Source organism: Danio rerio, chromosome 25 (assembly GCF_052040795.2).
Source record: "Danio rerio strain M-AB ecotype USA chromosome 25, GRCz13ab, whole genome shotgun sequence".
Lineage (NCBI taxonomy): Eukaryota > Metazoa > Chordata > Actinopteri > Cypriniformes > Danionidae > Danio > Danio rerio.
In genome coordinates this window covers 37,629,468-37,642,500 of record NC_141045.1, presented here as the reverse complement: position 1 = coordinate 37,642,500, position 13,033 = coordinate 37,629,468, and the positions used below count along the sequence as shown (strand labels likewise).

The 13,033-nt window shown below is 37.7% G+C and overlaps 1 protein-coding gene across 3 annotated transcripts in view; it reads right to left on the bottom strand.

Moving 5' to 3' along the window:
- Nucleotides 1-13,033, bottom strand: part of ccdc136a (coiled-coil domain containing 136a) — a 28,450-nt gene that overhangs the window by 9,866 nt on the left and 5,551 nt on the right. For all 3 annotated transcript variants that reach the window (XM_087312561.1, XM_087312563.1, XM_087312562.1), the window contains 3 exons: nt 6,355-6,582; nt 1,569-1,643; nt 844-1,146 (listed from right to left, as the gene is read on the bottom strand). In XM_087312561.1, coding sequence (XP_087168687.1) covers nt 844-1,146; nt 1,569-1,643; nt 6,355-6,550 — 574 coding nt within the window. In that variant the 5' untranslated portion in view covers nt 6,551-6,582. The remainder of the gene's footprint in view (nt 1-843; nt 1,147-1,568; nt 1,644-6,354; nt 6,583-13,033) is intronic.

Genomic DNA, 13,033 nt, shown 5'->3' with positions numbered 1-13,033 from the left:
ATTGTGGGAAAAAATTAACAGGGTGGCTAATAACTCTGACTTCAACTATTATTAATGATATCTGCAATGTAAAATCAGTTTTGAACTGGATTTGTGACTGTTATCATTTTATCTGGAGTACCTTTTTCACTTAATTAAAAATTTTAACTAGTATTATAATGTAAACAGTTTATTTTAAATACCAAGTACCAGGAACAGTATCGTATAATCAGTACCCCCTCTTTTCTCCCCCCACCATACCAAACGACAACCTGAAAACATCATGCAGTTAGAGTGTGCCTCAGACAGGTGAGTGGGCCTCACAAACCACCTGTAGAAAACTCAATCTTTAATCTCTCTGACACAGGGGCACCACTAAGGGGGGGAGCTAGGGATTCTAAGGGCCCACACACTTTAGGGGCCCCCAGAGATGCTGTTAAGGGGACCAACCACCACAATACGTTATACTATAGGAATCAAATTGGTTTCTCTTCACAGTTTTGCTCTAACCCTTATCAAGCAGAGCTGATCCAACTAATCAAGGTGTTCAAGTCTACCAGAGACTATTAAGCAAGTGTGAGTTGGAGGTGGTTGCAGGGTGCGCAGAGCTGTGGCCCTTCAGGAAGTGAGTTTGAGACCATTTCTTTATATGTAGATTCACGAAGAGTCATTTGATGACCTATACAAGACCGTAAAATGCTAATTTCTCATTAATAGTTGTGTTTATTATTAGTGAAGACTCATTAGTAGTCGTGTCATTTGTTTAAAACATTATTTATAATCGTGCACACCCCTGATACTCCTTATGCCCCCCCTCCATCTTATGGTACCATTCTCCATTTGAGCCCCATGTATTCTTCTCACCCTCCTTCCTCTGCTGTAGACGGCTCTGGCTCTTCATCTCTATTTCAGCTCGGAGTGTGACCATCTCAAGCTCATACTCTTGTCCGGTGTCCTCCAGCCGTCCGATTTCAGCCCGTAAGCGGCACAGCTCCTCCTGCAGACTGGCGATATCGTTCTCCCTCTCAGCCGCAGCCTCCTCCGACGCCTGCTGCAGCACCAGCACCTCCTCCTGTGCCGCCCGCAGCTCCTCCTGCGCCTCCAGCAGCTCGCTCTCCTTCTCCTCCTCCAGACTGTCCATCTCCTCCTGGACTGAACGAAGCTGGGCTACAGGGTTGGAAAGATCATTGGAAATTTTTATTTAAAAAAAAAAGTCAAACTGCTGCAACAAATGTTGTTATTTTGATTGAAATGAACGCATAAGCTCGGATTTGTTGCCATCCAGTAATATTTATATATTAAAGTATGAATTAAGACGCTTAAAGTCCAGAAAAGGAACCAAAAATGTTGTCAAAACATTCAATGTGACTTCATGGTATCAAACTGTAATCACATGAAGCTCCAAGAACAATTTTGTGCACCAAAAAAAGTAGATATGATTTTGTTCTCCTTTGAATGCTCTCAGATTTAATTTAAAATAGTTCAGTTTGTGAGGATGAATGAATGTCTTAAGAGATGTTGGTAATTACGAACAGTATTTTCATTTTTGTGTGAACCTAACCATTTAAGCATCCAAGAGTCTCTGTTACCTTGCAAACGCTGGATTTGTCTGGTGAAGGCCTCGGCCTGATGAGCACTAGCTAAACGTTCTTCATCGAGAAGACCTGAATGGGGATAGAGAAAAACATTTGAAATACGTTTTTGGTCTAAATGGTGGTCAAAAACACAACATTGTAAAAGCAAGAGTAGTGTTGTATTTAACAGCTTCGGTTCTACTCGTTCCAAGCAAGATTCAAACTAGCATCTCAGGCATGGGACTGTATACCAAGGGAGTGACTTGCACAGCCTCTATTAGCTTGCCTTCGTTACCATAAACCCTCAACGTCACTCCCATCCCAGTCACAGCACTAATGTCAAGGCTGATTTATACTTCTGCATTAAGCGCATGCATATGCTACGGCGCAGCAACAAAAAAGTATAATCTAGTCTTTTTAAGTATAATAAAGCCTTTTCTGTTATAATTTTATGTGGAAAAAATGTACAATCTCGTCTTTTTAAGTATAATAAAAATTATTTTATGATCATTTTATGCAACAAAAAAATTATAATCTTGTCTTTTTAATTATAATAAAATATTTTTATGATAATTGTGTGCAACAAAAAATATAATCTAGTCTTTTTAAGTATAATAAAGTCTTTCATGATCATTTTATGCAGAAAAAAATGAATAATCTAGTCTTTTTTTACAAATAATAAAATCTTTTTACGATAATTTTATGCAACAAAAAATTTATCTAGTCATTTTAAGTATAATAAAGCCTTTTCTATTGTAATTTTATGTGGAAAAAATGAATAATCTAGTCTTTTTAAGTATAATAAAATATTTTTATGATAATTTTAAGCAACAAAAAATTATAATCTAGTCTTTTTAAAAATAATAAAATCTTTCATGATAATTTTATGCAACAAAAAGTATCATCTAATCTTTTTACATGTAATGAAGTATTTTTATGATACATTTTATGCAACAAAAAATTATTATCTAATCTTTTTAAGCATAATAAAGCCTTTTCTATTTTAATTTCATGTGGCAAAATGAATAATCTCATCTTTTTAGGTAAAATAACATCTTTTATTATCATTTTATGCAACCAAATAAGTGTAATCTAGTTATTTTACATATAATAAAATATTTTCTATTATAATTCTATGTGAAAAAATTAATAATCTAGTCTTTTTAAGCATAATAAAGCCTTTTCTATTGTAATTTTATGTGAAAAAAAATATATTCTTGTCTTTTTAAGTATAATAAAATCTTTTATGATCATTTTATGCAACAAAAAAGTATAATCTAGTCTTTTTAAGCATAATAAAGCCTTTTCTATTATAATTTTATGTGGAAAAAATTTATAATCCAGTCTTTTTAAGTATAATAAAATCTTTTATGATCATTTTATGCAACAAAAAAATTATAATCTCATCTTTTTAATTATAATAAAATATCTTTGTATGCAACAAAAATATATAATCTAGTCTTTTGAAGTATAATAAAATACTTTTATGATAATTTTAAGCAACAAAAAATATAATCTAGTCTTTTTAAAAATAATTAAATCTTTCATGATCATTTTATGCAACGAAAAGTATAATCTCATCTTTTTAAGTATAATAAAGTCTTTTATGATCATTTTATGCAACAAAAAGTAATCTAGTTATTTTACATTTAATAAAGTATTTTCTATTATAATTTTATGTGAAAATTAATAATCTAGTCTTTTTAGGTATAATAAAGTCTTATGATCATTTTATGCAACAAAAATTAATAATCTAGTCTTTTAAAGCATAATAAAGTCTTTTATGATAATTTTATGCAACAACTAAATTATAATCTAGTCTTTTTAAGCATAATAAAGCCTTTTCTATTGTAATTTTATGTGAAAAAATTAATAATCTCGTCTTTTTAGGTATAATAAAATCTTTTATGATCATTTTATGCAAAAGAAAAAGTATAATCTAGTTATTTTACATTTAATAGTCTTTTTATGATCATTTTATGCAAAAAAGAATAATCTAGTCTTAAGTAAAACAAAGTTTTTTATTATTTTATGCTACAAAAAAATAATAATCTAGTCTTTTTACATATAATAGTCTTTTAATGATAATTTTTCAAAAAACTCTTACAAAGTGCACATTTTATACCCAGAAAAAAATCATTTGAAGCAGTGTTGTAGCACTCAGTGGGTCATTTATACTATGTTCAGGCCTGAGAGCGCAATCATGCAGTGACACCTCTTTAGTGCTCACTCTCCAGGGTGGGACTGATCTAATGCGACGCCTGAGATCACGAACGACCAGGAACAGCACAGCAGGGTCACCGGAGATCATCCAGGAATGATCGCCTGAATAAAAGCATGCGCTGGTCAGGACAGCCCTTCTGGAATCTTCCCTCCCGCATGCAGCTGTCATTTCACATGCCTGTCGCGTTACACACAAACAGGCTACAGTCACACCGCCAGATCATTACCAGAGTCCCGGGAGTCTGTCTGCTATTGAGCAGGTGACTCATTAAAGAGACATAACCGGCTATATATAGAAACTGTTTTACTGGGGCTGTCATTGAATAAAGCAACTCATGGAGATAAACACGAGGACACACCGTGCACATTAGACAAATAAGTTTCAGTAAAGAAACTTACATCGTGGTATAAAGCTACTATACAGTATGTATTTGTCATTTGACCAATGCACATTTCAGATGTATTATTAGAGGGACAAACATAGATGTTAATACAGAGATTTGCACTCAGCTGCTCCATCTATTTCAACAGCAGAAGAATGGACAACATTCTGGCTTTGTGGTTTTACATATGGTTTATGCTGATAATTTTAGCCGTATAATTCACTGTATGCACTGAACTTTATTTTGGTTATTAAGAAGTTGCTTGTGAATATCATCGCAAGTGTAAAAGTTTGTTTTATTTCGGCTAGAATTAAAGCAGTCATTATTTTTTAAACTATTTTAAGGTCAATATTATTAGGCCCCTTAAGCCATATTTGTTTTCGATCAGACAAAAGCCAATCATATGCGTTTAGAGCCGGAAAAAGAATTTGTTCATCTCTCGAGTGCTCGGGTTTGAGTCATTCTGTCACCTGATGAATGAACGACTCAAGAACTAGATGATTTGAAAGGTGAACTAATTATCATGGCTCCCATCGACTCAGACTGTGTACATTAGTTAAAGTTATATGTGACTGTCAGTGTAACGTGAAGGAACCACTGACATTTGAAGACGCAAGAGATGAGCTGAGCAAAGAGACAACAATACCTTCATAGACAAAAGAGCAGGTCAACATTGAATTATTATTTTCTCCTTCTTATAGTATTCTATTTATGACTTATTTGTCATGTGATCAACCTTTTGGGCTAGTTGTAGATGTGTTTGGAAGCAATTCGTAACATTTTGATAATATTTTCGCAAGTTCAACCAAATGAACGAAATGACTCCAAAAGATTCGTTCATCTCGATGAACGAGACTCAAAGATCCGAGTCAGTAAAAAGATTCCAAACTTCCTATCACTACTTTCGACTGAATCGATCGAGCGCTGCGTCCGAAACGGCATACTTTCATACTATATAGTACGCTAAAATCAGTATGCGAGCCGAGTAGTATGTCTGAATTCATAAGCTGCGTCCCAAATCGCATACTTATGCACTATTCTACGCCATTTTGTAGTATAAATAGTGTAAGTAGTGTGTTCACACTGAAAACTCTAAAAATAATAAGTGCACTTTAATTACCCGGATGATGCACTCATTCAGCCGCTAAAATGAAGTGTGTAATGATGGACACTTCACGCACTCAACGACCGCAGGTTTGCTTACGTAGCGGAAGGGGCGGAGCTATCGGACGCACATGTTGAATAACTTTATTTATTTTGGATGGAGAAAGCAAAATTCTCCTACGAGAGTGATTATTGCGCCTCCCGATGGTGAATGCGGCAATACTCACGATAGGTATTATTTGATAATTCGGTCGTTTATTTCACTGATTTGGCAACCGTCAAACGTCATCAGGGAAACTGTTTGAATTTCCGTTTAGTATAAAAACATTAGTGTGCCATTTGGGACAACACTACATACATGTACTATCCTGTTGAGTGTGTAAGTGCATAAGTACATAGTGCATGAGTGCATAGTGTATAGTGTGCCATTTGGGACGCAGCTCTAGAATTAGAAAAACAGTATGCGAGAAGTACCCGGATGACTTGCTACTTCCAGCGAGATTCTAGAGTGCGCATCCCATGCACGCTGCGCTATCCCACGATGCCCCGCGAGCGAATTCATGAATGGGAGTAAAGCGACGCAATTGACGCAGGCAGGTCACGTAACCATGACAAAATGGCGGATGTAAGACGTCCGAATTCCATTCATACTTTTCACGTTCATACTGTATAGAGCGTACTTTTCTAACGGCCGAGTAGTACGTTTAAATTCAAATGCAGTACCTACTGAGTAGTAGGCGGTTTCGGACGCAGCCATCGATTTTTTTCACATCATCTAATACCTCAGTTTCTCATCAAATCTTGACCAATCAAATGCTCTCTAGTATCTGACATGCCGAGCAGAGCTGTGATAACAACAAAATGCTATTGGCTGTTTTTTTAAAGGGGAGGAGCTACTCTGTCCTGCCCTTCCTTCATTTTTCAGTTGAGATTATACGTCACATATCAAATAAAAAGTGCACATTTCAAAGCACTTCACGAGACCTTTAATGACTGAATAAGTGAGAAAGTGTCAATATTCGGTTATTAAAATTGGCTATGTGTGTCAAATGCATCCCTATATTCTCTTGACCCATGAGCATGTGTCTGACCTTGGAGCTCCAGAAAGCTCTCCTCGTGTTTCTGCGCCGTGTCTCGAGCCTCCTCCAGCTCGAGCAGGAGCTGCAGCACCTGCGCCCGGAGCTCCTCCAGCTCCTGCTCCTCCGACGGCTCCTGCTTCTTCTCCTCCTTCACCTCCTTCTCCTCCTCCTCCTCGTTCAGGACGTCACGCTCCTTCTCGGTGCTCATGACACTTTCCTGGAGTCAGATCACTGTGTTACCTGAACAGCAGGAACAAAAAATATTAAAACAATGGGTTAGAATATATTGAGCTGATGATAATTCAACAGGGGTGACACTGTGGCTTAGTGGTTAGCACTGTGGCCTCACAGCAAGAAGGTCGCTGGTTCGAGTGCCAGCTGGGTCAGTTGGCATTTCTGAGTTTGCATGTTCTCTCCGTGTTTGTGTGCACTTCCTTCAGGTGCTCCAGTTTCCCCCACAGTCTAAACACATGCACTATAGCTGAATGGAATAAGCTAAATTTGAGTGTTTATGGGTGTTTCCCAATACTGGGTTGCAGCTGGAAAGGCATCCACTGCATAGAACATGCTGGATAAGTTGGCGGTTCATTCCGCTGTGGCGACCCCTGATGAATAAAGGGACTAAGCTGGAGGAAAATGACTGAATATTCAACAGCCTTCTGCTTAACTGCTTTACATACTGTAAATTGTCATGTTGATGGCTCCATCTTGTGGCGAAGAGGAGCATGCAAAGCATTAATGAATTGTCCTGTCACATGCAATTTTTGTGTGTATTTATTTATTTATTTATTTTTGCTTCATGGGATTCTAATACAATCTTGATTACCTTTACCTTTTTTTTTGTTTTGTTGTAAATATTTAGCATTTTGTTTGAGTTTGACCTTGTCCTGTCTTGTGTTGATTCACTTCATCAAGGACAAACTCATTTATTTATTTTAATTTTTTCATTTTTTTCTAGTTTAAACTTGTGCACTGCCAAGATGTTCTGGAATTTGTCTTGAACGATGAATAACAATTATATAAGACCCTTGAGTATATGGCAAATGTTTTTTTAGGAGTTCTGAGGGATTTCATGCATTTAATGTCTGCAGCACCACCTGTTGGCTTAATGGGCAATTGATATGTTATAGCCTACCCAATTCCCCTGTACCGCATGTCTTTGGACTTCTGGGGGAAACCGGAGCACCCGAAAGAAGCCCACGTGATCACGGGGAGAACATGCAAACTCCACACAGAAATGCCAACTGACCCAGCCAAGACTCGAACCAGCGCCCTTCTTGCTAAGGCAACAGCACTATCTGCTGTGCCACCGTGTCGTCTAAATAATATATATATATATATATATATATATATATATATATATATATATATATATATATATATATATATATATATATATATATACACATATAATATGTAATCAATATAACTTATTTCTAAGACAACAACAAACTCTAAAACATGTCATTCCCTCGCTCCCAGTTTTTTCTGCAACCTCGCTGCGCGCGCATCCTGAATGTTTACAAACATGGTAATTCACCTATACTTACAGGTTTCTTCCTAATGCAGCATCACTTTCGTTTTTTTAATGGCGGCCGTGTGAAATAAGCGTATAGGGTCAGTTCTTTATAAAGAATTTCACATTTCAGATTCCATGCATAAATAAAGGATTGTAAAGATGTGATGGGTTGTGTCAGTGCACTCTTTTAAGGACAAATTCATCCATCAGTATTTGAAGTTGTGTGTTTTTTTTTTTTGCCAGCAGTGAAGAGCAGATTTGATTTGTTTGTTTGAAAGTGTCAGAGAAGAACTTCTGGAGTGTCAGAAAATCTGACAAGCCAGGAAAGCCGTCAAGTCGCTGAAGTGAAAAGCCGACGGTACATTTAACAGCCGGCGTGCAGACAGAGGAAGGAGAGACAAAGATCTCGCATAAATTTCAGCCCGCGTATTAAATTTAAGGAATTAATTACAGAAAGCCATTAACGACATTCAAATCTTTAAATAATTAAGCAGTTCTTTCTGCTCGCTACACTCTGAGCCGTGATGGCAGTAATGACGAACAAATCCAGTCAGACGTCTCTAAATTCTGACGTCAGTGTGGGAATATTCTCATCCGTGAAGGGATTAATCTGTCGCTGGGAAGAGGATGTTTCATTAAAGTTTGATCAAGTCGAGTTGTGACTAGGAAATGAAGCGATGCATCAAAGGAAGCGCAGAGTGTTCGCTGTATTTGTGATGTTAGACTTATGATCCACTCCACAGCGTGTAAACCTTTTTTATTTGCTCTTTTCTAGCTTGTCGTTTTGTGGATTTGACATCGTTGAACTCATCACGTTACTCATAAAGATACCGTTTGATTCATCACTGCAGTTATTATGTTATAAACATATTTCCCTGAGTATTTCTCCGGTAGATGTGTTATATACAGTTGAAGTCAGAATTAATAGACCCCTTCTATATTTCTTTCCCCAATTTTTGTTTCAACTCTAAACAAAATAGTTTAAATAATTTATTTATTTTATCTTTGCCATGATAAAAGATATTTTAGATATTTTTCAAGATGCTACATCATTCAGCTTAAAGTGACATTTAAAGGCTTAACTACACTCACCGGCCACTTTATTAGGTATATCTCACTAGTACCGGGTTGGACCCCTCTTTGCCTTCAGAACTGCCTTAATCCTTCGTGGCGTAGATTCAACAAGGTACTGGAAATATTCCTCAGAGAATTTGCTCCATATTGACATGATAGTATCACGTGGTTGCTGCAGATTTGTCGGCTGCACATCCATGATGTGAATCTCCCGTTTCACCACACCCCAAAGGTGCTCTATTGCATTGAGATCTGGTGACTGTGGAGGCCATTTTGTGTCTGAGATGATTCACGCTTTATGACATGGAGCTGCATTCTGATGGAAGTAGCAATCAGAAGATGGGTTGCTACAAGGCAGGATGGATCCATGCTTTCATGTTGTTGATGCTAAATTCTGACCCGACATCCGAATGTGTCAGCAGAAATGGAGACTCATCAGAGCAGGCAACGTTTCTCCAATCTTCTATTGTCCAGTTTTGGTGAGCCTGTGTGAATTGTAGTCTCAGTTTCCTGTTCTTAGCTGACAGGAGCGGCACCCGGTGTGGTCTTCTGCTGCTGTAGCCCATCCGCCTCAAGGTTGGACGTGTTGTGTGTTCAGAGATGCTCTTCTGCAGACCTCGGTTGTAGCGAGTGCTTATTTAAGTTACTGTTGCCTTTCTATCAGCTGGAACCAGTCTGGCCATTCTCCTCTGACCTCTGGCATCAACAAGGCATTTGCGCCCACAGAACTGCCGCTCACTGGATATTTCCTGTTTGTCGGACCATTCTCTGTAAACCCTAGAGATAGTTGTGCGTGAAAATCCCAGTAGATCAGCAGTTTCTGAAATACTCAGAACAGCCTGTCTAGCAACAACAACCATGCCATGTTCAAAGTCACTTAAATCACCTTTGATCCCCATTCTGGTGCTCGGTTTGAACTGTAGCAGATCGTCTTGACCATGTCTACACGCCTAAATGCATTGAGTTGCTGCCAAGTGATAGGCTGATTAGAAATTTAGGTTAGCGAGCAGTTGGATAGGTGTACCTAATAAAGTGGCCGGGTAATGTAGGTTATTTAGGCAAGGTAGCATAATTAGGCAAGTCATTGTATAACAGTGGTTTGTTCTGTGGACAATCGAAAAATATATATATTGCTTAAGGGTGCTAATAATATTGACCTTATATATTTTTTTTATTCCAATTTTTTTCCAAAGCCGAAATAAAACAAGTAAGACTTTGTCCAGATGAATAAATATTAGGAATTAGGAAAATACTGTGAAAAAAAATCATTCCTCTATCATTTGGGAAATATTCAAAAACAGAGAGGAAAAAAAAAATCACAGGAGGGTGAATAATTTTGTCTTCAGCTGTATGTACGTGCCTATTTATGACATGAGGGGAAAACTGCCTACCAAAAAGAGCTTAATCTTGTCCTTAATTGGAAAATTGCTTCGTAAAATAAAGCAAATTACATTCTTCTAAAAAAAAAATACTCATAAAAAGGTGTATGTGTGTAGTGTTTGTTCAAATCTTGTATTTGTGTAGCAGAGTAGGCGTCCATGAATAATCTATGCCACCCCCTCCGCCATTCTTTGAAGCCGCTCCTCGTGTTCACAGTAACCCACAGCAGCACATCAAAAACCCTTTGAGCACCAAAGCAGAGGACGAGAACAAGATGAAAGCAGACACAACTCATTTGGATTGACAAAATCAAAAGGGAAGAAGTGATTCACATCTTCTGTTCCCCTATGCCACTGAAAAAATAAAACTCCCCTTTTGGTATTAAAAAGAATATGCTTGTGGCATCAGGGTTTGAAGACACTGATGCAACATCTGTTCTGACAATAGCATCTATATTACAAGCAGAGATCATTAAAATGATCATGCCATTCAGTCTAAAACATAATCAGATTACAAAAGGACACATTACTACATCTACAAAAGACATATTAAGCACTACGAAGAACTGCAGGCTCAAAGATTGAATCTATTACGAACATATACTGCAATAAATAACTTGACTACTTAGAGATTTTGTCATGGATGGATGGGTGGAAAAAAGGAAGAATGATGTACAAAAGAGTGAACGATGGACGGAAAATGATGGATGGATATTTGGACAGACAAAAAAACAGATGGATGGATAGATAGATATTTGAATGGAGGGATGTTTGAATTGGTGTATTGAAAAAAAAGATGGATGGATGGATGGATAGAAAAGAAAAATGGAAAGAAAGAAAGAGATGGATTGGTAGAAAGAAAGAAAGAAAGAAAGAAAGAAAGAAAGAAAGAAAGAAAGAAAGAAAGAAAAGAGAGATGGATTATGGATGGATGGATGGATAGATGGATAGAAAAGAAAAATGGAAAGAAAGAAAAAGAAGGATTGGTGGAAAGAAAGAAAGAAAGAAAGAAAGAAAGAAAGAAAGAAAGAAAGAAAGAAAGAAAGAAAGAAAGAAAGAAAAGAGAGATGGATTGTGGATGGGTGGATGGATGGATGGATGTATGGATGGATAGAAAAACAGGTGGATGGTAGAAAAGAAAAATGGAAAGAAAGAGATGGATTGGTAGAAAGAAAGAAAGAAAGAAAGAAAGAAAGAAAGAAAGAAAGAAAGAAAAAAGAAAAGAGAGATGGATGGATGGATGGATGGATGGATGGATGGATGGATGGATGGATGGATGGATGGATAAAAAACAAAGATGGGTGGGTGGAACAAAATAAACAATGGACAAAAGAATGAATGATGGATGGAAAATGATAGATGGATGGATGGACTGGCAACTGGATGGATGGATGGATATTTGAATGGATGGATGTATTGAAAAAAGATAGATGGATGGATGATGGATGGACACACAAAAGTATGGATGGATGGATGAATGAAAAAACAACTGGATGGTTATAGAATATATAGATGAATGGAGAAAGAAAGAAAGAAAGAAAGAAAGAAAGAAAGAAAGAGAAAAAAGAAAGAAAGACCACTGCTTAAGGCTAACAGAAAATACAGCTCTAAGACCAGTCTCTGATGCCTGAAGTGTCTCCTGAAATCAGACATGTTTTATATCATTCATTCATTCTATTATTCAGTCTATCATTCATTCATTAAATTTCCTTCAGCTTAGTCTCTCCAATGGACTCGCACGGCGCTCGGTTCTGCCCACTCGTCAGCGCTTCCAAGCCGACCAATCACAGAGCTTGCGCTACGCTTTGTTGCAACGTGTAGTTTTATTTTTTAAAAAGTTGCACGTCAGCGACGGCAAAGGCTATGCGTCCACGCGTAGGCTGCACCATAGCATACGCATGTGCTTGACGCAGAAGAATAAACCAGCCTGTATTGGAAAGTACAGTGACGAATTACAAGAATGCGAAGGCATAAAGGCACATTTGAATCCTAGATCAAAGTTCAAAGTCGGCATAGGTGTGTTTTTCGCTGCTTTCAATGTCCCACAATGCTTTGCATATCCTTACTGACAGTTGAGCCAATAAAAGATAAACAGGAAGCACTGCTTGGGTGTCATACGTTTGACCAACGATTTCCTTTTTCTTCCTCTTCTGGTTACACTTAATCACCCTTAGTTAGTAATGTAGCACGCAAACATTCCCTAAGTGATTACGAAATTCATTCATTCATTTTCTTGTCGGCTTAGTCCCTTTATTAATCTGGAGTCGCCACAGCGGCATGAACCGCCAACTTATCCAGCAAGTTTTTACGCAGCGAATGCCCTTCCAGCCGCAATCCATCTCTGGGAAACATCCACACACACATCCACACACTCATACACTACAGACAATTTAGCCTACGCAATTCACCTGTACCGCATGTCTTTGGACTGTGGGGGAAACCGGAGCACTAGGAGGAAACCCACGCAAAGGCAGGGAGAACATGCAAACTCCACACAGAAACGCCAACTGAGCTGAGATTCGAACCAGCGACCTTCTTGCTGTGAGGTGACAGCACTACATACTGCACCACTGCCTCGCCTGATTACGAAATTGGTGTACATAATTAAATCATTATGTTGTCTCAGAAGTCTGCCTTAAATCAGTTTTATGAGATGCCTTCCTGCACAAATGCTGCCTAAAGGTTCACTGATAGGGAAGCAAGGCAACAAAGTCAGCTG